This window comes from Bos taurus, chromosome 8 (genome assembly GCF_002263795.3).
Source record: "Bos taurus isolate L1 Dominette 01449 registration number 42190680 breed Hereford chromosome 8, ARS-UCD2.0, whole genome shotgun sequence".
In the NCBI taxonomy this organism is placed as follows: Eukaryota; Metazoa; Chordata; class Mammalia; order Artiodactyla; family Bovidae; genus Bos; species Bos taurus.
In genome coordinates, this window is record NC_037335.1 from 59,245,238 (window position 1) to 59,270,943 (window position 25,706).

At 45.7% G+C, this 25,706-nt stretch overlaps 2 protein-coding genes across 6 annotated transcripts in view; one reads left to right on the top strand and one right to left on the bottom strand.

Moving 5' to 3' along the window:
• LOC785500 (protein SPATA31F1) overlaps window positions 1-836 on the bottom strand; it is a 112,550-nt gene extending 111,714 nt beyond the window's left edge. Inside the window, exon 1 of the mRNA XM_059889468.1 lies at window positions 748-836. The gene's annotated coding sequence lies outside the window, so the exon portion shown is untranslated. The remainder of the gene's footprint in view (window positions 1-747) is intronic.
• PHF24 (PHD finger protein 24) lies at window positions 371-25,070 on the top strand. Of its 5 annotated transcripts, none has more exons than XM_002689673.6 (8): window positions 371-521; window positions 14,111-14,492; window positions 15,137-15,322; window positions 18,523-18,601; window positions 18,896-19,101; window positions 19,448-19,608; window positions 19,925-20,020; window positions 20,337-25,070. In XM_002689673.6, the coding sequence occupies exons 2-8, from the start codon at window positions 14,115-14,117 to the stop codon at window positions 20,431-20,433; spliced, it is 1,203 nt and encodes a 400-aa protein (XP_002689719.1). In that variant the 5' UTR covers window positions 371-521; window positions 14,111-14,114; the 3' UTR covers window positions 20,434-25,070. The 5 variants fall into 5 exon arrangements, with proteins under 5 accessions (XP_002689719.1, XP_005210188.1, XP_059745452.1 ...); XM_005210131.4 differs by lacking the exon at window positions 371-521 and adding an exon at window positions 1,011-1,227; XM_059889469.1 differs by lacking the exon at window positions 371-521 and adding an exon at window positions 1,059-1,227 and having other exon boundaries at window positions 14,111-14,226.
• The last annotated feature ends 636 nt before the right edge of the window (window positions 25,071-25,706 follow it).

Here is a 25,706-nt window from a genome sequence, read left to right on the forward strand (position 1 = left end):
TAAATATTTATCTTATATTCCCTATTGGTAAGTTTCATGACATTAAGAACAAACTGAATTCTTTTTTGGAGGGTCTCCTACAGTACATAACAGAACGAAACACTAGATGTTCAAAAAATGTGAATTGTATTTGAGACGTAGGGAGTGAATGCACAAGAAAATGAACGTAGGTAAAAATGTAAACACAATTTAAATAAAAAGTTTGGGCGTTTCATTTGCATATTTTCAGTTATTTCTCTACAATTAGTGCTAGGGGCTTTATGACTCGGTTTTTTCCTTGCCCGCTTCAGAGAGTGGTGTTTGGTGAAGCACGTCAGAACTGCTGGCCTCCTGACAAGCTGTCTATTCAAACAGTCTGAGGTATGAGGTTGCTGCAGCAAAAACTGGGTTACATTAAAGTACATTACTTTGCTGCTGGAGATGAAAGGCCAATAATCTCAGGAAACAGCTCACTGAGAGTTGGGCCAGTCGAGCACTTTGCGAAAGCTCATTTGGACCCTTCGCCATAGGGTACTGCGAAGGTGAGTGCCCTAATGCCAGGGGTCGTGGGCTCGGAGACCTGAATGGGCAGCTGCCCTCGGCAGGAAAGATAGAGCCCGGCGAGACCGCTGGTTGAGTCATTCTCACCTCCCCAGGCAGGTGCGGGCGGCAGGGCGCTTCGGCTTAGCCACTGCGCGGGCGGGACTGGGAGCGGCCGCATTCCCCGCGGAGCCCCCTCCCGGGCCGCCTTCTCCGACGGGCACTGACCTTGCCGCGGGCGTCCGGGCTGCCGCAGTCCGGGCGCCGCAGAGTCTGGCGCTGGTGGAGGGCGAACACTGGCACCCGGACCCACGGCTCGTCGGGTCGGGCTGAGGAACCCAGGTGGAGCCGCGGCCCTCCCGCCATCCCTCGGAGCCTCATTCCCGCGCGCGGTCGCCGGCTGAGGCGCGAGGGCCGCGCGTCTCAGCGCCGGAGGGCGGGGCGGGGCGCGCGCCCCTCAGCCCGCGGAGGTCGTCTCGCGCGGGCGCACGCGCCGCAGCCGCGCGAGGAGGGGAGGGTGGGTGTGCTCGGGGCGCGCGCGCCGCCGCCGCCGCCGCCTCAGCCGCCTCAGCCTGCTGCTCCGCCCGCGCTGCCGGCTCCGGGCGCTCGGTCCCATCACGCCGGCTTCCGAGCGGCCATGGGCGACGCGGGGCCCGCGGTGTAGAGTCCGCCAGCCCCGGACCCGTGTCCCGCACCCACAAGGTCTCGGTAAGCGGGGGCGGGGGCGGCGGGGACCCGGCAGGCACCGTGAGGGGCGGGTCTGCGGGCAGCGAACAACCCTTCGCGGACTCAGAGGTGTTGTGTGGGAGCCGTCCCCGAGGGGTCCCTGTGTAAGTGGATGAACCCCGAGTTTTCCTGCCACTACCTTTGGGCGAGCCCCAGAAGCGGTGTGCGGAACCGCCCCCATGGAAGACCCCTGTGCTAGTGGAGGCTCCCAGGGCTCTCTCTGCGTTTGCTACACCGGGAGGCCCAATGTGGAGGACACCATCCCCAGAGAGACCGTGCTCTGAGTACCTATGGGAGGGCAAAGGCGGTCTCTAGTATTGTCTCGGTGGAAGACCATTTGGGAACGTAGGGGAGCCGTAGGAGCCTGCACCTGGTATGGACCCCACAGAGGAGCCCAGTATACAAGAGGACCCGAGGCAGTACCCTAGAACTGCCTGGAAGGAGCCGCTGGCTGAGAGGAGAGGAATCCTGCCGTGGAATCCAGGCCAGGAGTAACTTCCCATATGCTCAGAGGTCTTTGGCCTTGACCTCCGTCAGGGCTCAAAGTGCCCTAACTTGTGTCCCTCCTTCACGGTCGAGAGTCAGGGCTCTTGTGGGACTGCATCTTTGCCCATTCGTCCCCCACCCCGTTACAATTTGTGTTCTCTGTGGTAGTCCAGTTGGCTCCAAGTTGGAGGCAAGAACTTCTTAAAGAGAGGGGAGAGGACCATTGATGCCTCTGAAGCAGAGAAAGGAGATTTGAGGCCCTGGGCTTGACCCTCAAGATTTAAAAAGCAATAAAATCAAGTAGAACAACTGACTCAGCCAGGTCCTGTAAAGAAGATCCTTTGACAGAAGAAAAAAGGATATGTAAGATTATTGAGCACCCATGTGCCAAGTACTATACCAGGGAAGCTTGACATCTCATATAATTCTTACAACAGCATTATGAAATTATCCCCTTTTAAACATTTGGCACTTTAGACTCAAGAGAGGTTTAGCAATTTGCCCAAGGTCACAAAACATGGGATCTTGAAATCTGTTTTTCTAAGTTTATTTGGGAAAAAGTATCAAGGAGAGGCAGAAGCAAGAATATTTACTTGTTAATAAGTTGCAATAAGATACCAAGCATAGGGCTTTGCAGTGGTATACACACTCAGTAAATGTGATGATTAATTAAGTGGATGAAGACAGTTTAATTGGGGATGAGACTACTGCAGGAATTGATTTCCACTGAATCCCCAGATTTCAGGGTGTGGCTCCTTCACTGGCAGCCCCACTATAATGATGCCTCTGGGTGGCTCTGTACTTAATTGGGTTTGGAAGAGGCCTCTGGGTATGGTCTTTGATGGGATTTGCTCAGGGGGACTAGTGGAACCTTTCAGAGGATGGAGTATTCTGAGACTACCCTCCCAGCTTGCAAAATCCTTGAGGGAGAGGACAGAGAGAGTGATCACTGTTAGGAAGCATGACCCACAGTGTCTTTGTGGCCATCTGACTACATGCACTAGCAGACATTGGTCCACAGATACCACTCGGACATCTGACCAATAGTGCCTCTGTGTGATGAGGGGGAGGCAGAAAAGGCTCAAAGCCAAGGAAAGCATACTGGGAGTCCATCGTCTGAGGAATGCAAAGGGTCTGTGCGGGACATAGTGAGGCATCCTCATCTCACCGCCTGGGCTGTGGTAGCTTTCATTCCACCTGAATCCCAAGGGTGTGAATTTGAGACCAAGGATAGACTGGTTTCTTGTCCAAAAATGGAGTGGTGAGGGCGCTAAGCAATAGAATTCACCACAAAGCCATTCTGGAAGAGTCTTCCTATCCCCCGTCCTTTCTACTTCCACATAGCCAAACCTAATGACATTCTCCTTTAATAGAATAGAGTTCCCTGGGCTCCTGGGGTTACATAGTGAGAAGAGAGATCAGGCCTGTAAGAAAACCAAATAACCTGGGTGTGGCATCTCATGCACTGCTCAGTGAAGTAAACTGACAAAGGCTGATATTGGTTAAGCACCTCCCCATTAGAGAGTTGTTTATAATCCCCTTTCAGTTCAAACCCCTCTCATCAGTTTAACACACCAAAATAAACTGTGATGTATTTTTTTAAAGAAAATCAGAACAAGCCTGCAAATATGATCTTTGCTCTGATTCAGATTTATCACTGGAGTTTTATTCCTAAACTTGTATCACACCCACTCATGACCCTGGAAAAACTGTTAGATGGCTCCAGGTGCTAGATATCACTTCTTTAATGTCCAGCAATGGGTAAACATTAGGATTATAAAATTCTAAGAATATCTCTCCTCTAATTGCAATATGAGTCTGCAAATCAAATCATTCCTCAATGGGTATGAAGGATGTCACCAGGTGGCCTTTTACTTAAAAAAAAAAAAAGCTCTAAAGAGAAATAAAAGAGAACATGGCTCACACAATTTCACTTAAGTGCACACAAATGAGTCTGGATTTTTCAGTCTTTAATCTTCCTCATCTTCTGACCACATTCCTATGGTTTGGTTCCTCTACATTTGCCATCTCTGGACAATGCTTCCTGTTTCTCAAACATACGAATAGTAGGATCTTCCCCAGCCCATTTCTCATACTCCTTGTATTTTTTCCAGTACACCTGTTCCGAAGTGGATCATATTTATGCAAATATTTCTTTTTAGCTACAGAATCTATTATCTTCTAGTCCTACATGCTTTTTTCCAGCAGTGCTCTTGGTTTCTGCTGTCTTCATTTCCCAAATTGCTTTATTCATTTCTAATGGGAATATCATTATCCACTCCAACCCCTCAATCTTAATGACCACATTCTGACAGAAATGCTTACCAGCTTTGGACCAAGAAACCAAGACCATCAGTGTCCAGCTGGAGACATGATTATTTTTTCCATTATAACATCTCCTTTCATTCTTCTCCCCTTCCAGCAATCCCTTCAGAGACCCATATACATTTACTAAGTGCTACCAACTGCCAGGCACTATGCTAGATAAAGATGAGAGTTTCTAGCCCTTGAGGAATTCAAATAGGATCAGTCTGCATTTCTTTAATCATTTAATATAACAAGATAAAAGAGAGAGAGAAGTACAGCTTTACAGAGTATCTATAGGAATCATCATGCATCACTAAAAAGCAACTGCTGTTCTGTGCCTCCTCTAGCAACCACATTCTCAGTCCCCGTGGCATTGCCCTGCCAGAATTTTTTTTGCCCATATGCTTTGAGTGAACTGGCCACACTCTTGGCCCTCTCTATGATAATGATGACAGTACCTTAGAGTCGGATAACTTATAAAGCCCTGTTATATACATGATCTCTATTTGGTTTTGAGAAATATTTCATCTTACTGGGGTCTTCTTACTAAAACAACAGTGTGCTGGCTGGCTAGCTGGCTTTCTCTCCATTTTTTTTTTGTTTTGTTTTGTTTCATTTCATTTTGTTTTTTGAGCTCCTAATCAGACTTACAGGTCTCCCAGAGGGACAGCCCCAAAGATTCACTACAGTCACTACGTATCAGCTCTTAGGCCATGAAGAGGAGTTTCCTGTTGGGCCAAAGGCCAAGCAGTGTACTTACTGGTCAGCCCTGGGACTTATCAGGGCTATCCTACTACCTGGCCTCAGAAAACCCAATTCTCTGGTTTGAGTTTCCCTGAAATCCAAATACATATTCCCTTAAACAGATTCAGCATACTACCTCAAACCAGTTCTTTGGGCTAATTCTTATGTGAAGGCAGGTTTCTTTGCCTATTTCCCTCCAGCACCTGGCTGGCTTCATACCGTCTAACCCATGAGAGAGTCCCCATATAGCTCCATGCCTTGGCGTGTGCTTTTTTTTTGTTTTGTTTTGTTTTTTGATTTGTCTTTTTGGCATGTGTTTTTATCTCTTCCTGGAATGCCGGTTTTTTTTTTCTTTTCCACTGGGGTAACTCCCACTCATATTTCAAAATTTAGCTCAAGCAACACTTTTTTTTTTAATCCTAAACTTATGCCCCCTACACACACACATACTCACACTGCTTTCTCACAGGCTGAGTAAGGTTCCATTTATTCATTTTACCAACAGCTACTAAGTGCCTAATTTGTTCCTGACACATAGTAGGCTGTACTCAGCAAATGTATGTAGTATCAACAAATAAGTAAGTCGTGATAATTCAGGTGTAATGAATGCATTAAATGGGGCTGAGTCTGTGCTTCAGGGCCCTAGAGCAGAGAACAGGGAGTGTCTCCATCTTGCTGAAAAGCTCTGCTTGCTAAGTGCAATCACACCAGCTAATCACTGATGGTGTGCTATTCCTTAACTGTAGCTATGCTTCTGTGGGAAGCCAGCACTGTAGTTTTTCATGAAGACTAATCCCAGGCTCCCAGAGGCTATAGAGCCTAGCATAATTTTGTCCTCATGTGTATTAAAGCTTTTGGACTTCCAGAAAATATTAAACAACAACACCTCCCTCATGTCTCATTCTCTTGAGCTGAGGCCTAGAAGACATTTTTACTCAGTCTTCAGCCCTTCTGCTCCTTGGAAACCCCAGAAGAGCCCTGTGCAGTTGGGGGTGACTGTATCTTCCTGGGCTGACAGAAGCCAGTGCTGCTGCACTGGATAAATGTTTAGAAGAAGAGAATAAATCTTTAGAAGAAGGAAAAAGACAGGGAGATACCAGTTAGACCCCTTCAGGATCTATAGACATGAAAACTAAAAGTAGTCTGTAGACTGCTGCTGCTGCTGCTAAGTCGCTTCAGTCGTGTCCGACTCTGTGCAACCCCATAGACAGAAGCCCACCAGGCTCCCCCATCCCTGGGATTCTCCAGGCAAGAACACTGGAGTGGGTTGCCATTTCCTTCTCCAATGCATGAAAGTGAAAAGTGAAAGGGAAGTCGCTCAGTCGTGTCCGACTCTTAGCGACCCCATGGACTGCAGCAGGCTCCTCTGTCCATGGGATTTTCCAGGCAAGAGTACTGGAGTGGAGTGCCATTGCCTTCTCCGAGACTATGCCCCGAAACAGAATGGCCGACTAGAAATAGACTCCATGAGCACTGTGGTGAGGTGCTGGATTCCTAAAGCAGCACCTAGCCACTGGAGATCAGCCAGGCTATTTCAGGCTTGAATTTCCTCAAAGACCAGCAGAGGGTAAGAGGACTCTTTGATTGCTTGTGTTTAAAGTTGCAAGGTTGATGATGTGCACAGTGAACTTAAAGAGTCTATGCTGTGCATTCTACATTTTGGAGACCCTAGTTCTACTGGTTTCCATATCCTTATGGCTAGTCACCTTCTGTATTAGGTGTGTGGCTTTCCCTGAGGCTCTCAGACAACTTTTTAGGCACATGCTACCTGGAGCCAGTTGTCAACAACCTTGAAATTTTTCACCCTTATTTGCAGATGCTATTCATGCTAAATTGCTCCGTCCCAGACCAAGGAGGGAGGAGATATGTTTTTAAGTTTACTGCACGTGCCCTCAGAGCAACTGCCATCCTCTGGGCCGGTCACAGTGCCCAGGGATACAGCATAAATGCAGGGGACTGTTGACTTTGGTAATACTAGTCTCTCTCTTTTTTAAATCACTGTGGTTATGGAAACTGGCCAAATTCTAAAATTCTGTAGCTCTCTCCTGTGGTCAGAGATATCACCCACAACTACTGTATGATCACCTGTTCTCACCCTGACTAGCCCTGAGTCAGCAGTCAGGGTCCCCTCAAAGAGCAGAGTAGATGTGATGAGATGAGCAGGTGACCGTATAGCTTCTAGAACTGAACTTTGGAGATTTGGCCTGATCAGTCTCTGTGGCCAACATTGAGGATGTAAAAGGGTAGTGACACCATGATCTCAAACTTTTTCTGTTGCCTAGTTAACATGCTCTGTGGAAGGCAGTGAGAACCACTTAGATTTTTCTCCCTCTCAATCTCAGTGAAAAACTGGGATTACTTTTAATATCTGCTAAAGCCACTCTTGTTGTTTTCCCTTGTCCTCCAACTTAGAGGGGAGTTTACCTTGTTCCTGCCTAGGGAAGTCCTCAGAACCTCCAAACAATCACTTATAGTTACTTTTGAGCCTTTTTCAAATAGCTGCCATTCCCATACAAGAACCATATGAAGACAAGTAAATGTACTTGACATTTAGCATGCCTAGTGAAGAGACTCCTGCCTATGGAGAGGGCTGCTTCCCAGGCTCCTCAGAGCTACAAATCTTTATAGAGAATTTTGGAAGAGGTTCCCTCACCATCTTCCCTTTTCTTATTTCTTCACCAGCTCCTGCTATGGAGCAACCCCTCCTCCACTTACTCCCACCACTTTGCCCTTATAAATAATCCCACTTTGTTGTAAGCATGTGCTCTGCAGAGAATGGGTGTGCCTTGCACGCACACATTTAAGGCTGCCCACATATGTATTACTGCCTGACAAATGCATGTAAAGACTTTTCTTCCCTGAAGAAAGGTTCTGGTTGTCATCTGTTTTAGTTTTCTCCAGATCATAGACTCAGACAGCCCTGTTCTACCTTCCTCTCCCTCTTACTCCCACCACCTGCTCCTGCTCCCATGAGGTTTTTTCCCAAGCCTTCTCTAAGTACACATCCTCTGACAGTCACATCATTCTTGGGACAATGTCTTTTTATCCCTCCTTCATCCTTGTTAGGAGGCAGAAAACCCCAGTTCTACCCATCAGCAAAAGGAGTAATCATTAGATATAATTTATGGCATTTGTGCACCTTGATTTCCTTTTAACTCTTCTTCCTAGGACTCCTTCCAGCACAAGAGAGGCCAGGTTTTTCTCACCAGGCATTTGTTTTTACCCATCACTAATCACTGCCACTTGTTTCTCTAGAAATTAGGACTGATTCTGTTAATTTCTCAAACACCCCAGGTGCAGGATATTTCAGAATACTTGCTTCTAATCAAGGTGTCTTTTGTATATAGTTTCAGTCCTTCTCCATTAAGCATTAAGGGTTTCAGCCTCACTCTTGAAGTCTAATTCTGTTGCATCCTCACAATTGACTCTCAAAATTAAAGCCATGTCAAGACAAAATGACTTGGGCTCTTGTTTGGATTTTTGATGCTTCTTTTTAATGCCTCTGCTCTATATTTTCTGCCCTTGTGGGCATAAGGTGGCCTAGAAAACAGAAAGGAATAGCAGTCCTTGAAGATCCTGTGGTCAGGACTAGAAGGTGTTTTTTTATTTTTATGTATATCTGTCTGTCTGTTTTGATGGTGGATGTCATCTTCAGTCTCCATTGAAATTCCTTTAAGGACAGACTTAAAAATCCACTGCAGTGACATCATTAACAATTGAGTAGCTTAATAGTGATTCTTAGCATCCTTACAGAGAATAAGGGTTGTGCAGGACTGCAGTGTGTTGGGATATGCTTATGATTAGTTTGCCAATACACTATTAATGAGTTGGGTCACTTACAGACTATAACCCTCCTAATTGGCTGGACTTTGTTCAGAGTTCTTATTATCTAAAAAAGCCACTAAGAATCAAATGCACACCATTGATTTTTCCTCCAGTGAATCATTCTTGAAAAAATGAATCTGATATGGCTATTCCAGGTCTCCAAATAAGTTTTTATCAACCTTTTTTTTAACTTGTGCCTTCTTGCTGATAAACACTAGTGTCTTATGACTGCTTTCTGAATCTTCTACTACAACTTGTGGGAGGAGTTTACCCCCAGCTGTTTAGAGAGATAGCACCTTCTATATCTTCTCAGGAACCAGGAGAATACTGTCAAGCTCTGCTGTTTTGTAGTCTGTGTTACATACCCCCCGAAAAGGTGATGGCTTTTAATATTTGTTTTCCAAATATAAATATATTACAATTGATATGCTTTTTCAATCCACTATTTCTTCCCGTTTCCTAGAGTTCTGATATATATACCTCTATATGCCCAGCCAGTGAGAGTCATTGCTCTGAAACTAGTGTTTGTATTGGATTAAACCAGTTTTTTTCCTCTTTATTTTTATAGCATGAATATATCACAGGTTCTCTAATAATTCTCCCACTAAGGTAATTTTCACCTTCTTATGGCTGTAAAAATAAATGCTCTGATAAATGTTATTTTACATATGCCCACAGGTCAAACTGTTGTTATACAGTATGGTTTTCTTCAGTCAAAAGTATATTAGTATCTGCAGAAGGAAATGACAGCCCACTCCAGTATTGCCTGAAAAGTCCCATGAACAGAGGAGCCTAGCAGGCTACAGTCCATGGGATGGCAAAAAGACACAACTGACCACGCATGCATGAATCTAGAATTATTTCAAATTAAAGGGTGTTTTTTAAAAAAAATATGTTAGTACCGTCCAGATTTTCTAGACCCTCCAACCACACAGACTCTTAAGACAGGCTTGAGAATTCAATTCTTACATCATTCCAGTCAAGGGAAAACCATACCCTATACCCCACAATGTTGTCCTTGTCTTTCAGAGGTGAAAAGTGAAAGTCGCTCAGTCATGTCAGACTCTTTGCAACTCCATGGACTATACAGTCCATGGAATTCTCCAGGCCAGAATACTGGAGAGGGTAGCCTTTCCTTTCTCCAGGGGATCTTCCCAACCCAGGTAACCATCTTTAAGTCAAAAAACAAAAGCACAGTTCTCTAATTAAAAATGTATAATTACTCTATGGCTGTTTTTCAAATTGCAGGTCCAGACCTGTTATGAAATTATCAAGTCATTTTAAAGAGTCACTATCAAGATTGCCCTTTGAACTAGAATAGAGAGGACAGAAAATACCTGGGAGCATGACATGTAGTAAAATTAGGATTCTTTCACAAAACTTTGGGTTCAGTTATAGGTCTATGAACATATGTTTATAACTTTGTGTGTACAGGGTTACATCGTAAACTATATATCTTACTGTGGGCCACAGTCAAAAATGTGAAAAACATACCATGGAAGGTTTCTGAGGAAAACATTGTGGCCTTGGAAATAGTAATTGATCATGAGGAAGGTTCTCAGTGAAGGGCTTAGTGTTAGTTTTGCATTCTCCTTGCCTGTTCCTCTTATTGTAAGTTGGGAACCTGCTTTTCCACCTAACTGTAGAGCACAGTAGTGTTCATAAGGCATGTGAGCAGTGTCTTTGGACTACAGACCAAGCCACTCAGGAGCCCCCTGGAGGCTTCCCTGGTAGTCCAGTGGTTAAGACTCCTCACTTCCAATGCAGGGGGCATGGGTTCAATTCCTGGTTGGAGAACTAAGATCCCATATGCCATGCTACACAGCCAAAAAAAAAGGGAAGACGGATTCCCTGGGCCCACAGCCTCAGCAAAGCTCTAACATACACACTCTCTCCTCCACCCATAGCCCCACCCAAGCTGTGTACCCTCATATGCTCAAGAGCTCACATGAACTTTTAAAAGAATGTAGAAAAGAACATGAGCATTCTAAATGCTTAAGACTGCATATTCCGAACATACGCATTAACAGATAAAGAGCTGAAGCTCATAGCAGTAGAATAACATGTCCTAGGTCACAGCAGGTTCATAGCTAAAGCAAGGCACCAAGTTGCCTCTGTGACTTTTTAAATTATAAAATGTGCAAGGTAGGAAAATGAGAAAAAACAGATTAACAAAAATGTGAAAAACATGCATCCTTTCTTAACAAAGATTAGATAACATGAGCATTTTTGTAACTTGCCTTTTTCATTAATGTTCATATATTTTTAACATCTTTCCACATTAATCAATTTACTTTTGCCTCAATGATTTTCATATTGTTCAGTCTTCCATTGTAACATAATTTAACCATTCTTCTGTGGTCTAATATTTGTTTACAACTGAGGGAAAAAATGAGTTTTTAATCACCTTAAACAGTTTCCTGAATTTGATCAATAAATCTTGCCTCAATAAATCTCTGTTGCTACCATCCTGTAAATGACACTTATTCACAGCAAATATTCTTTAATCATATTTTAATTTTAAAAACAAATTTTACAAAAGGGGAAATGGAATCTTTCCTTTCTTACCAGTAAATTTATAAATTTTAAAAAATGAGCTGGGTTCCTTTAATAACAAGTGATAGCAGGGCAAGCAGCTAGACAGAGTAGGAATTTGCTCTATTGTGGCACATAAAATAGTTGTTTCTAGAAAGAAGACGTAGCTGTCATCAGATTTTATGTGTATTAAGACGTCTCTGAAAAATAACAAAAAAAGACTTATCCACAATTAATTAACTGGGAAATGTTATTAAATGCCTTTTCTCTTTCAGATACTTTGCTAGTCAGTAGAGGTAGATACTACACAGGGTAAAAACAGTCTAATAGAGGAAACTGACATTGATTAAATAATCATCCTATTGAATATATAATGACAGCGTGTTCTCAAGCAGAAGAGCACAGTGCTGTCAGCACTCCTACATGGATTGGGGAGTCGACAGTGACTTCCATGAGGAAACAATAGTTGAACTGAGCTCTGATAGATGAAGAAGCACTAGCCAGGAGGAAGGAATCATCAAAGGTCCAAAATGGAGAAAGCATGGCAAAAAAAGACTAAAAGAAGACCAGTGTGGTTAGAACAGAATAAAAAAGGAAGACCAGACTGAGGAGGGCCTTACAGGCCATGGTAAAGAAACTGATTTTGGCGTCTTTCATGATGGTGAGGGGTGAGGGAAATGGGGGGATATTGGTCAAAGGGTACAACATTCATGATGGTCCAGTGGCTAAGACTCCATTTCAGTCCCCGATCAAGGAACTAGATCTCACATGCCACAACTAAGAGTTCTCATGCCACAACTAAAGATCCCATGTGCTGCAACTAAAGATAGAAGATCCTGAGGGCTACAACTAAGACCTGGTGCTGCCAAATAAATATTTTGGAAAAGAAAGAAACTGATTTGGGGCACTTTATCCTGAAAGCTTTGGAAAGCCATTGAAAAGTTTTAAGCTGTGGATAGCATAACACCTGAATGTCCCAGAGATATCTTTAATTCCACATGTATAAAATCCAACTTCATCATCCCTCTTTCTTATTTCCCAATTTCCATAAATGGCACTACCCTTCTTGTTAGTTTTAAATTTAAAACTGCCATCTCAATAAGTCAAGTGGGAAAATCCTGAATAAAATACTGTATGACTTCACTTGTGTGTGGAATTTAAAAACGCTGAACTCGTAGAAACAGAGTGAAGAATGCTTTCTCCATTTTGGACCTTTGATGATTCCTTCCTCCTGGCTAGTGCTTCTTCATCTATCAGAGCTCAGTTCAACTATTGTTTCCTCATGGAAGTCACTGTCGACTCCCCAATCCATGTAGGAGTGCTGACGGCACAGTTAAAAATTCTATATTGTGTACTTGAAAGATGCTGAGTGTAGACTTTAACATTCTCATCATAATAACAACAAAATAGTAATTATGTGAGATAAAGAATGTGCTAACCTTATGGTGGTACACACTTCACAATATGATTATCAAACCATCACATTGTACAGTTTAAACTTAAGCAGCGTTATATGTCAATAGCATCTCAATAAAGCTGGGAAATAAATATAACTTGCCCTCTCGCCCTTTCCATTGATCCAATCAAGTTATCAATTATTCCTACATTTCTGTTTCCACAGTATCCAATCAACTCAGTCAGTATCGTTCCTGCTGCTACCATTTCAGTTTAAACCCTCTGCCTCTTGCCTAGACTATTATAGTAGCCTTCTAATCGGCCTGAATCTCTCCTCCTTCCCTCTGTCACCTTTTTCCCCAAACTGAGGATAACTTCCTACCCATCTTTCAAGGTCCACTCTGACTCCCAGTTGTATAGTCTCACCGAGTTGTATGGTCTTTAGGCATTTCCAGAACTCTGTCTTATTTTTCTTTGAGTTCTGGTATTAAGTAGCTTGAGTGGTGAGACTCTGTTCCCCCGCCTTCTATTTCCAATGATAAGCTATCAGTGTCGTGCACAAATTACTGTTCAATAGGCCTTGATTATGATGGATTGAGAGCAAGTGGACTCTTTGTTCCACTTAGAATAGACGTTCCCCAACTGAATTCCACTAAGACCCTTCAGGCTAGAAAATAGCAGACCAGCTCTGCAGTGTGCCATGTTGTGCCCTCACTTTCCAATGCCCTGGTACTACAGAGGAAAAGCAAGAATAATGTACTTTTTTAACCTGTAAAGAATATAGACCTTTGTTCAACAGTCCAGAGAATCAAAGCAGAAAAGGTGAGCATGACATTAGTGAAGGCTTACAAGTGTGAGAAGCACTGTAAAGCTTGTAATGGCCTGGTTGTCTGTGATCGACAGACAGACTCATAAACAGGCATAGCTACTAATTAGAGAGGGCAAAGGAAGTGTTTGAGACCTTGACTACATGTATGAGGTAACCGAGTTTCCTGAATGAGGCATTCAGTCCTCCAAAAATAGGAGTTCATGCATTCTGACTCAAAAAGTAGGCATTTGATATGGACTCTTGTTTTTAGCACTTGTCAGAGGAGCATTCCTTCAGTCCCAAGACTGAAAGGTGTAGCTGCAGTCTTGCTTTATGCCTTAGATCATCTTTGGCTGACTTGGGTTCTTTGGTCTCCAACTATCTCAAAGTAGCAGAGGCCTGGGACCCCTAGACCTAATTGGCTTTGGGACAGGAAGGGAGACAGAGATACCAATCTCACGTTTGTAGAGTGCTTTCTAGTCTACGTTAGTCTACTGTTAGTCTCATAAAATCTCTGTGAAGTGTGCTGAGTAGGTCACCCTCATTTTACCAACAGGAAAACCAAAGTCACAGGGCCAGTCAGAAATAGAACCAAGGTCTTCTGATTCCTTAACAAGTGCTCTGTCCACCCCACCATGCTACTGAGTTCCAGAAAAGGGAAAAGCTGTTTAATAGTATTTGCCACTTAGATGAATGGTTGAAATGCATTGGCCTAACATGATAAACCATTGGCTGAATCTGGGCCCCTCTGCTTTCTGTCCACAGAGCCATGGGGGTGTTGATGTCCAAGCGGCAGACGGTAGAACAGGTGCAGAAGGTGAGCCTGGCTGTGTCTGCCTTCAAGGATGGGCTGCGGGACAGGCCTTCCATCCGACGCACAGGTGAGCTTCCAGGGTCTCGCCGTGGCACAGTAGAGGGCTCTGTCCAAGAGGTGCAGGAGGAGAAAGAAGCAGAGGCAAGTGCCCCAGCACTCCAAGAAGAGAGCAGTGTCAACCGTGCCTCCTGGGAGAGGCTCCGGGATGGGCGTGGAGTGGAGCCTGAGGAGTTTGACAGGACCAGTCATTTTACACCCCCTGCCTTCATCCGCCCCACCCGGAAGCTGGATGACGACAAGCCTCCAGATATCCGCTTGGAGCCCAGAGAGCCTGTGAGTGTCCAAAAAGGGCAGAGTCCTCCAGTTTTAGACCTTCTGAGGATCAGGGAGCAGGACAGGGAGGCCTGGGTATGGTTAAAGTAAGACTTAAAACCAGAAAGATGGAGCTGAGTCAGAGTAATCTTTGAATTTCTTCCCCAAGAATAAAAATCTTATATCCTGGATAGACTTAGTGATAAAACTTGAGGAAACAGGTGATAAGGAGTGATACCATGGGGGGAGGTGGTCTTTTGCCAGCCCTCTCACCTAAGAGAGAATATTGCTCTCTATAGGAGGCATTTGGAAATTTGGGTGGGGTAGGGAGAGGGTCACAAAACTAGGAGTTGCTCTTGTATTTGGTGCTAAGAAACACAGGGATGCTGAGGGTCCTGCAATGCCTGGGACAGTCTTTCACAAGAGATTATTCTTTCCAAAAATGCTAATAGCATCCCTGCTCAGAAACATAGTCACAGAGGCCTGAGCAGCTGGAAGAACCTGCTGGTTCTTATCTTCCAGGGAGAAAGCTCTATTGCCCTAACAGTGGCTTCAGTTGGAGTTGCTCCTCTAGGTTACTCCAGGGACACTCAGTCCCATTCAGGTAGCTCTGTGCTTGGTGGCCTAGGATGTTGCTGCTGTTCACTGCTGCCATCTTTCCCCAGGTTGTTAATGATGAGATGTGTGATGTCTGTGAAGTCTGGACGGCCGAAAGTCTCTTCCCGTGCAGGGTCTGCACCAGGGTTTTCCATGATGGCTGCCTACGCCGCATGGGCTACATCCAGGGAGACAGTGCCGCAGAAGTGACCGAAACGGCCCACACGGAAACAGGCTGGAGCTGCCACTACTGTGTGAGCCTTGGCTGCAGGGACGGTTAGCCTTGCACTGCTAAGGACTGGGCCCTTTCCCTGGAGGCCCAGTCTTACAACACTGGTTTCTGGGCAGTGACCTGAAGAGTGTTCCAATAGTACATACAAGGGCTAGGACAGGCTTTCCCTAGCTCAGTACTGTTGACACTTGGGGCACAGTAATTCTTTGTTGTGGGGGCTGTTTGCATTGTAGGATGTTTAACAGCATCCCTAGCCTCTACCCATTAGATACCAGTAACACTCACCCGCAGTGGCAACAACCAAAAATGTCTCCAGATGTTACCAAATGTGTCCTGGGGGAACAGGACATTCCAGTTGAGAACCACTGAGCTGGAGAACAGAATGCATAGGATGAGACCTAGTTATTCAAAATTGATTCTGCTTGGAGCAGTGGTGGTTTAGTTGCTAAGTTGTGTCCAACTTTTCCAGACACATGGACTGTAGCCTGCTAGGCTCCTTTGTCCATGGAATTCTCCAGGCAAGCATACTGGAGTGGATTGCCATTTCCTTCTCCAGGAGATCTTCCCCACCCAGGAATCAAACCCAGGTCTCCTGCATTGCAGGCAGATTCTTTACTAACCGAGCAATGAGGGAAGTCTTGCTTGGAACAGTATTTAATCTAATAGTTGATAGTTGTCATTCATTGTACTCATCTGGAAAACCAACCTGAAAGCCTAACTGGCTTGCTTTCAGTAAGAATAGATTCTACCTCAGGAAAAGTTCTTAGTCCTGAGATCCTCATTTGGCCTTCTACATAACTCTTTGAAGCCTTTTTCTTCATCTCTGAAGTAATCATTTTGTGACTTAAGTAACAAAGACCTGTTGATTCAGAACTTTGCAAATTATACATAAATGTCCTCTAACTCTTGAGAAGATAAAAATACAGATTCATGTCTATTTCTCAGTAAACCTGAGTAGAGTTCAAGTCTTGCTTTATTGATCTGTTGCCCTGCAGATCTTCATTATTCACTGATTTCAGAGTAAGGATTATAAGTTGATCCCCTCTTCTTCCTACCACCAAGGAGAAAGTAAAGATGTTCTGCTTTCTAACAAATAACACATTCTCCATGTGTTATTGTCCATAAAGTGAAGTATAGAACAGTTACTTCTAGTCACAGGAATACCTTCTCCCCAGCTGGAATATGACACAGCAGAGCCTCCTCTACAGGCAGTCTCTCCTAGTCATCACTCCTCCAAATGCTAACTTTTTCACTCACAGCAACTCTGTTTGGCAGTACATCTCCTGTGATTGCCCAGCCACCTGTAATTTGGCTTGTGTATCCATCATTCTGCTGAACTGGCTCTTCTAAGGTCACCAGTGACCTAACTGTCAAGTTCAGTGACCTTTTCTCAGGAATCTTTTACTTGACCTCTCTGATGTATTTAGCACTTCTTATTGCTCCATTTTTTTTTAGGGTATGGATATTTTTGTGAGAATTTTTACACAAAATATGGAAATCAGAGAAAATAGAAAATCAGTAAAATGCCATTTGACTTGTATAACCACTGTTAACATTACCTCTACATTGCACAACTCTCTTTTCTTGGCTTCCAGTACCCTCTACTGATTCTCTTCCCAACTTCCTTCTCTGACCATTCTTCCTAAGTGCCCTTAGTTTCTTGTCCCAGACCTAAATGCTGATGTCTCTCAGGGTTCTCCCACTATATTCTCTCTCTCTGGATCTTCATCTACTTCAGTGGCTACTCCACCACCTAAATACTAATAATTCCCAAATCTGTGGGTCCAAACCTAAATTTCCTGTCTCTTATATCCATCTTAATGTCTCACAAGTACTTCACACTCAACATGCCCCAAAATGAATTCATCTTTTTCCCCACACCCATTATTCCCTCCATTCCTTGCCTCTGTAAATAGTAACACCACCACCGCCCGCTAGTTACCAGCCCCTACTCATTTCTCTCCCTCACCCCTCACATCCAGCGGGTCAGCAAGTCCTTTGAACTCTACCTCCCAGTCTCTCTCAAAGCTTTCCCCTCTTCTTCATTCTCATGTCTTAGTTTAGCCACTCATCTTTTCTTTATTGCATCAACCACCTAACTGCCCTCCATGCCACCAGGCTTTGCCCATGTAACCCATTCTCTACACAGCAGACAAAGAGCTGACCATAGCACTCCACACTTAAAAACCTTTCTGTGACTCCCCTTTGCTCTCAGGAAAAAAGGCCCAGTTTGAAGGACTCAATAAAGGGTATTTGAGGCACGTCACAATCAGGCTTCTGCTGACCTCACCTCCCTTATCATTTATCATTCCTCCCTACCCTCTCCCAAGACAGACACACACACACAGTCACACTCTACACTCCAGCTGTACTGAACGTCTCACAATGTTATACACCATTGTGCCAAGTATATACTAGGTACTCAAAAAGTATTTATTGAAAGAATGGTTTGGATTCTTCATGAAATCCACAAATGAATAGTCATGAAATGTCTGTTCCTATTCTTTTCTGGTATTTTAGAGAGGAAATGATCTACTGTAAAGAATCTTTGGTAGTTTAAAGACTGTAAGACTATAAATTAATGCTAACAAAATAACATGTCAGTGCTCTTTTGGAATTAAAACTTCCATGACACCACTAAAAAGAAAAATTCATTTGGTTTTAGGAAATTTTTCATGATGGCATCTCTTTCAAAACCATTCTGGAGTGAAAGTGATACAACTTTAGGATTAAACAGTTTTACCAAATATGGAAACTGGAGTTAGAATTAAACTTTTTAAACTAAAATACTCTTTGAACACAGTCTAACACAGAGGCCAGATATGTAAAATAGATAAAGATGGAGCTACTCTGGTTGATGGAGCTGAGGATTCACAACCCTACCCACTTTCCCCCTTATTGCTTGCAGCAGCTTCCTAAGGCACCACCAAGGAGCCCCTAAGCTATCTCGGAGAATAATCCAAAAGCCACTACTTTAGTAAAAGGGACTTGGGGGTGGAGCCAGGATAACTGGGTTCTGGGGATGATCCCAGCCAGAGCTGGACAGCTCTGAACAAGTCCTTTCCCCTTTCTGGGGCCTCAGTCTCCTTGATTGTGAATGGGAGGCTGGGATTAGATGATCCCATAATTGCCTTCCATCTGAAATACTGTTTCACCCTTCTTGATCCTTGGCCTTTCTTTCTGGCCTATATGGCCATTGATTTAGCTCTTCTTCTTTTTCAGGACAATCTCAACTTGCTGCTAACTGAGGAGGAAATGTACAGCCTCACAGAGACCTTTCAGCAGTGTAAAGTTATCCCTGGTAAGGCTGGGTGGTACTGCCAATGGAGAAGGCCAGGAAGGTTTCTCCTTCATACTTTCTAGGATGAACCATGCAAGGAATAATCTGGAATTTGGAGGGCAAGGGTGTAAATGGAACCCTGTTTGCAAGCTGTTGACCCACCCCTGGTCACAGCCTGTGTTATCCTGGCTATGGAGACAAAGACTGGACAAAAGCTGTGGGCATAGGGGCTCTGGAGGGTGCACTCAAGGTGAGTCAAGGTGCTCCAGATGCTGAGAAGGGTGGGCATGGCTAGCATGCAGTGCCTCCCCACAGACTGCTCCCTGACGCTGGAGGACTTCCTACGCTACCGCCACCAAACAGCAAAGAGAGGGAACAGTGACAGAGCTCTCAGTGAGGAACAAGAGGAGCAGGCAGCCCGCCAGTTTGCAGCCCTGGACCCTGAACACCGAGGACATGTCGAGTGGCCTGATTTTTTGTCCCACGAGTCCCTCCTGCTTCTACAGCAGTTGCGTCCCCAGGTAAGGGCCAGCTGGGGTGATGTCTGTGGGATATTGGGTGACAGAGCCCTGGGAAGCATGCCAGGCAGGTTGGGGGAACACTGGGTACTCTCTGAGCAGGAACCAGTACCAGGAAAGGGCTCAGGTTCCAGCCAGTGACAGGTGATCCAGTGCCTGGGCTGGGGAAACTGCCCAAGGAAGACTGATTTGCGCTGGACCTCACTGCAAATGTTGGTGCTACCAGAAAGGCTCCAGGCAGCTTCAAAGGGAGGTTGCAGAGATGATAATGGAGGTAGGATTCTCTATGGCTTGACAGTTTACAAAATATTTTCATCTCCAAGGTCTTAATTTGTCTCTTCTTTCACAGAACTCTCTGTTAAGGCTTCTAACAGTCAAGGAGCGGGAGCGAGCCCGAGCCACCTTCCTGGCCCGGGGCAGCGGGAGCACGATCAGCGAGGCTGAATGCCACCGTGCCCAGCACTCTTGGTTCTGCAAACGCCCCATTGAGGCTCCTTCCTGCAGTGTCAGGTCCACTCCCTACCAATCCCTGCCCCCACTCACCTACCCTCCTCCTTTGTCCCTTGGTATGAAAGGTACCTGCCTCCCTGTTTCTTCTGCCCTTTCGTCCAATAGCCAGGAGAGGATCCTTCTGTGAATTAGATAGTGGCCGTGACTCCTACTGGCCAAGGCATAGTTCAGCGTTGACTCCAAACTCTGTCACCCATGTCAGAAAAGCCTGGATGTACATATCCAGGGGTTCACCAGAGCTTTGGATTTACCAGAATATGGGAAGGGCAGACCTTTCACAGTCCCACTTCTAACCACATGTCTTTGTACCCAACAGTGTCAGCCATGTGGGTCCCATAGCAGACAGCAGCCCAGCCAGCAGCAGCAGCAAGAGTCAGGACAAGGCCCCACTGCCCACAGAGCCTGAGTCCAGGTGAGTGACACCTCCTTACCTGGCTGTCTATACCCTGACCCCCACACACACAAGTAAGATTGAGCATTACCCACCATCACCCCAAAACAACAAATGCCCACCCCAGAAACCAGACTTCAAGAGTGTGCATTTGACCCCAGATCCATAGGGCTAGAGGGCTGTCAGCCTGGAAGCACAGTCTGCCAGCACCACGTCAGACACAAGCCAGGACTGCCCTGAGTTTTGCCCAGCTCAAGCCATGCTGTGGGGATCAGGTCTCCTGAGCCTCCAGACTCAGCAACCAGCCTCACAAATCTGTTCTTTGCTTCCACTCCAGATTCGTGGATTGGCCTACCTTCCTGCAGGAGAGTGTCATCTACATCTTGGCTGCTCGCCCCAACAGTTTGGCCATTCACCTGAAACCCCCAGGATAGCATGGAGCAGAAAAGCTCAGTTTGGGGACAGTGGCATTCTCTCCCTCCTTTCATTTCTCCCTTTCCCCACTAACCTCTGGTACTGAGACTTCTGGGGGTGGAGCACTGTCCACATCTCAGTTTATCACTAAGCTTTATGGCACTGAAGTCACCATTTCCCTCACAACAGAGGTGGTCAATGCATTGCCACATGGAGAAGCCCTGGGAGCTTTGGCAGCATCTGCTGCAGGACCACCCCCTGCCCTCACACTACAGACTGGACCTGCCACTGCGTACGTATGTGTGCCCACACATGCACACACAAACACACACACCTAGCTGTCCATACCATCAGAGACCTGAGACTTCTTTTTTTTTGAAGAAAGACCAAAGTTCTTTTGTGAAGCCCCTGGTATAGATTGGGGGGGGGGGGTCTCTCTTTTGGCCAGTTTTCATTTACAGTAGATCAGTCTCTGGCCAAGTGATTCTTAATAAGGGGGCATATCAGACTCACATACTCTGCTAGAGATGCTGACAGACTCCCTCTTCCCACACTGAAAATCCCTTCTGTGATGAACCACTGTTCTAATAGGTGTGTGCTATGTCCCTTGGATGTGTTGGGGTGGGGAAAATGGTTGAAGACCACCACTGCACTTATTATTTATTTATTATTTATTTAAATTCCAATTCCTGGTGACAGAGAAGGCAGCTAATCTGTGGAGTGCCAGTTAGAAAAGGGGGAGGCAGCCCCTCCCAGGGACCCAGAAATCTAGGACCCTCTCATCCAGGTCATTTAAGTCCAAAAGTCTTTATTTAGCAGACCAGTCCAAACCCAAGGTGAGCCATCCTGACCCCTGTTTTTTAGGGGGGTGCTCATGGCCAAGAACCCAAGGCCTAAATGGAACAGGTATGATGGCAGTAGTCACAGCCTTCTGGGTTAGGTGCTTCACCCAAGTCAGCTACCACAGAGACCCAAAGCCTGAGCTCCAGTGAGGGCAGGCCTGGATGAAAGAGGAAAGAAGGCTCATTTTTTTCCATTCTTTAGCTTAACTGCAGACATAGAAAAGTGTGCCATGGTATGGCATACAGAACCCTAAACAGGAACTCCTTTCAAACCACATGACAATGAGCATAAGAGGCTGAAGCTAAGATGATTTGAAGATCTCAGCTCTCTTGAACAGAGAAAGTCTCAGCAAAGCCTCACAGAAGGAGGAGGTGTTCCCTTCTCCCTGTTACTAAGATATTGCCTGAGTTGCTGCTTTTCCCCATTGCTCACTGCATGTTCTTCCCCACAAGCTTAGGGCCTAGACCTGGCAAGGGAGGACTTTGGAGGCAAAAAGATGCTACCACAAGGCCACCAGCCTGGCCTCTCAGCCCCAGCTGTTCTTCCTAAGTTCTTATCAAGTTCTCCAGTCAGCATATGCTATGGGTAAGCATAGGTCCTGAAGTTCAAGTTTCTGTTTCTAACCTCATGACTTAGGTTTAGCAAGGTCTGACTTGGTACCAGGAGTTATTCGAGAGGGGCTTGTCTCAGTCACAAATAAACTAACACATCCCCATTCCTTTAGGCACTTCTACAGAAGTCAGCATACAACTAAGTGTTGCTCAGGGGATAGCGGGGAGCTGTAACTTGGGGCATGGCAAGGGCACTATATGGTCTCCTCCTGTAGAGACAGCGTGACCTGAAAGTCAAGTAAGAAGCTTCTGGGGTTGGATTATTTAAGACTGAAAAGAAGCAGACAGAAGATGAACTGGGTTCATGTGTATGGCTCCGTTCTTTGTAAATACTCCATAGCCACACTCCCAAAACTAATCAGTAGGAGGGGCCATTATTTAGTCCAGCCAAAAAAAGAGAAAGCACATGACTCTTGGGCCCAAGGACTGCATCTGAAGCAGCCCATCCTGGGGTTCTGCACTGAGAAGATTAAACCATATTAAGCACAAGGGCTCTTGCTTACTCTCCTGGCAAATCACCTTTTATGTCAATGGCCTTGGGCTGCTTGATCTCAGGACAAGGCATTTTGAGTAAAAGCAAAGTCTAGGCTTTGAGAGCTGAACAGCTTTTTTCTCCTGCCTCATTGTCAGTCACAAGGATTGGAAGTCCATCTTCTTGTTCCCTGATCTTTCACAGACCAGGGTGATGCCTACCTCTGGAGCAGCAGCTTCTAGCTTTCTGTGGGTGAGTGTAAAGACTGGAGGCCACTAGAGCAGGCCAACTGTATCTCAGGGCCTGGCAAAACAGGCCCCAGGGTTCTTCCACAGTAGGATCTGACCCATTTGGGACCACCCCTCCCTATTTTGGGACAGCAAGCTTCCTTGGTGGGGACATGCTGCAAAGGGCCCAGAAGAGACACTGTCCTCATGAAAGGGTGGAGTGCCAAGTCACAGGAGTCCTAGGAAGCAGAAAAGGACGGAAAAGCAAGCAGTCTCTTCTCCATAGGCATCTAACTTTTTACCAAAGGAGAGAGGAGAGGTTCCATTGCTCCCTAAGTTAAGAGTTATAGAAGCTCTGTCCCAACCCGCCTTTCTGAGGCTTCCCCTTGCAGTGTCCTAATCCACAGGGCCTCTCTCCAGGATGTATAGAGACATTCAAACTTTTATAAACCTCAGTTCAGTTCAGTCACTCAGTCATGTTTGACTGTTTGCGACCCCATGAACCGCAGCACGCCAGGCTTCCCTGTCCATCACCAACTCCCGGAGTTCCACCCAAACCCAAACCTAGTGAAGCTCATTTCCTTTCCTTTTCAAGCCCTTTCATCATTGTGACTGAAATTCTGCCAAGTACAGAAATTAGTGTTTGACTGTAATAGGAGTATGAGAAAATGTTTCCATCTTAGCTACCCAAAATTGCAGAGATCAGTTCTTTTCCCAGTCACCCCCAACTGCACCACCACCCCCAATCAAGGGAGGCTGAGGTTACACAGATGCTCCTCTGAAGACTACTTGTCCTCAGTCTGTTTTTAACCCACAGTCCTCTTCTCCATGCTCAGATATAAAGGCAGGGACGTCTGGATGATGCAGTGGAGCTTTGGGACTGAGAGTCAGCTGAGGCAATAGCTGTGGCCACATAGCCTCCTCAGATTTGTCCCGTGGCTTCCTCTCATGAGATCAGCCTTTGCCAGTAGATGGAGGCTGTACGCTTTTGAGCAACAGGCCCCTTTGATCCCAGGGATAGAGCGGTTTCCTCGCTCATAGATACTGATCCATTTCAAGAGCTCTTCCTTAGAGGATAGCCATGGCTGAAGCCACAAGCATGTTGCCTCTTTTTGTCCTCAGCCTAAGTAAGTGTGACTGCAGGCCAGATACTGGCCTTTCTGGCCCTGGTGCTCCCTATGGGATGTCACCCTGGCCTTGTTAGCGTGACCAAATATGGGGGTCCCCCATTCCTGTCAACAATATGGGAAGCACAGAATCAAACCACCTGGGAAGAGAGCACCTCCCTGGGTATTGGGTTCAGGATTGTGCCTAGGCTGCTAAGCCTCAACCTCAACCATTGCAGGTCTCATGGCTTCAGTAAAAGTGGTGCCAAGAAGCCTAAAGGCAAGAGAGAAGCTCAAAAGAAGCTGTCTGGGAGAAGGAAATGGCAACCCACTCCAGTGTTCTTGCCTGGAGAATCCCAGGGATGAGGGAGCCTGGTGGGCTGCCGTCTATGGGGTCGCACAGAATCAGACACAACTGAAGCGAAAAACAATTTAAAAAAAAAAAAAGAAGAAGAAGCTGTCTGGTAGGGCCCCAGGCCAGCCATGAATACCACAAAGCCAAGAGGAACCTCAGGGCAGGACTGATAGCAGGCTCTGATGATCCTGCAGGTCCCATCAAACCAACAGAGTAAAGACAGATATATACTTGGCATTTTAAAGGCAAAACACTACTGATGCCAGATTTTCAGGACATCCTGGCAGCACCTGTAACCAAACCCCTTTTTACCCCTCTTTTTACAGTGAAATAAAATAGTTGCTTTCTCCACACCACCGGGTTTCAGCTTGCCCAGAATCTCTCTCTGGGCCCTTAGCTTACAGCCCAGACAACAGAGGCCTCCTTGAGTGGGGGGTATTAATGCATCATGCCTATTCTCGATGGTTCACCCTGGAGTAGGGTAGGACTAGGCGTTTTCCCTGCTGTTGCTTTCTTGCTGCCACTGCTTTAGGCAACCTTGAAAGAAAATGAACAGGTTACAGAATCTCCAGTAGACCCCACTAGCACTAAGGAAAAACTTTCTTCCCTCTGGGCCACATGCCCCAATAACTCAGATCAGAGAGGATGTTAGATCTGCTCAGGTCAGTGACTAAGAAGCCCAATAACATTCCAGTTGGTGTAGCATGGGTTGGGATGACCACAGATAAGAACATCAAGGTATAAGTAGCAAGGCCTTTCCATATCCTTGGTGAAACAAAGGCCATCAAGCGTAGCCTCCTGTGAGAGATGGCCTCTGATTTGTCTTCTGGCCAAATGGCTGTGAGAGCACTCAAGTAGTAATGGAGGATCCAATGCTGTTCTTCAGAAGGTAACTTGACAGCTGAGGGGAACATCCCCAGGCCCTGTCTTCCCATCACTATAGCTGCATGCTCCTCCGCATGGCTCAGCCTTCACTCCAGAAGGAGCTAATATTCCCAGAGGCTGGGCACAATGGAAATCATAATAAAAAGATTGTGATGTTATTTTGGCTTCTGTTTTCTCTTGTTCAGGGTGCCTGCCGAGTTTCAGTTTGGTTTCCTATCATTGGCCAACTCCTGAATCTAAAACAGGAGCAGCTGTAGCCTCCAGGAAGCCCACAGCTAGGTTGCCAGGGGGCGGGGCGGGTGGGAGGAGGCAGGGGCTCCACCATGAACACAGAGGAGATGGGGGCACAGAAGAGAAAAGTCAAAGTTTTTGAAGAAATTGAGGAAGAGGTAAGTCCTCTGAGCCTCCCTGGTGTGTGTTGCCCCCAAACACACACCACGGGCCAGTATTAGACATTCCCTTCCCAGTTTCTGCTGAACTACAAAGTGTGGACTACTAGTTGGCTGTTTTCTCCTGGTCTGGGCTCTCCTTGGTCTGAGAGTTTCCTCGCCATCTTTGCTAATTGTTTTAATGTGATATGGTAGGTTGGACAAACTAAGATCTGGAAAAGTTTTCAAAGGACTATGGAATCCCCAATTCATCCCTTTTGCCTGGGAAGAACAGAGCCAGTCCCTGTAGACGTGAAAGCGTCTCTAGACTTTGGATCAGAGGCAGATATTCCACTCTGAAACCATGGGAGCCCCAAACACAAATACAGCTAACTCGAGGGACCAGAGGCCATTAAGTTGCATGGT

Coding starts and splice junctions, on each gene's coding strand:
- PHF24 (XM_002689673.6), top strand. CDS start 14,115: ATGGGGGTGTTGATGTCCAAGCGGCAGACGGTAGAACAGGTGCAGAAG. Junction 18,602..18,895: donor GCAGTGTAAAGTTATCCCTG/GTAAGGCTGGGT, acceptor GCCTCCCCACAG/ACTGCTCCCTGACGCTGGAG. Junction 20,021..20,336: donor CCCACAGAGCCTGAGTCCAG/GTGAGTGACACC, acceptor CTTCCACTCCAG/ATTCGTGGATTGGCCTACCT.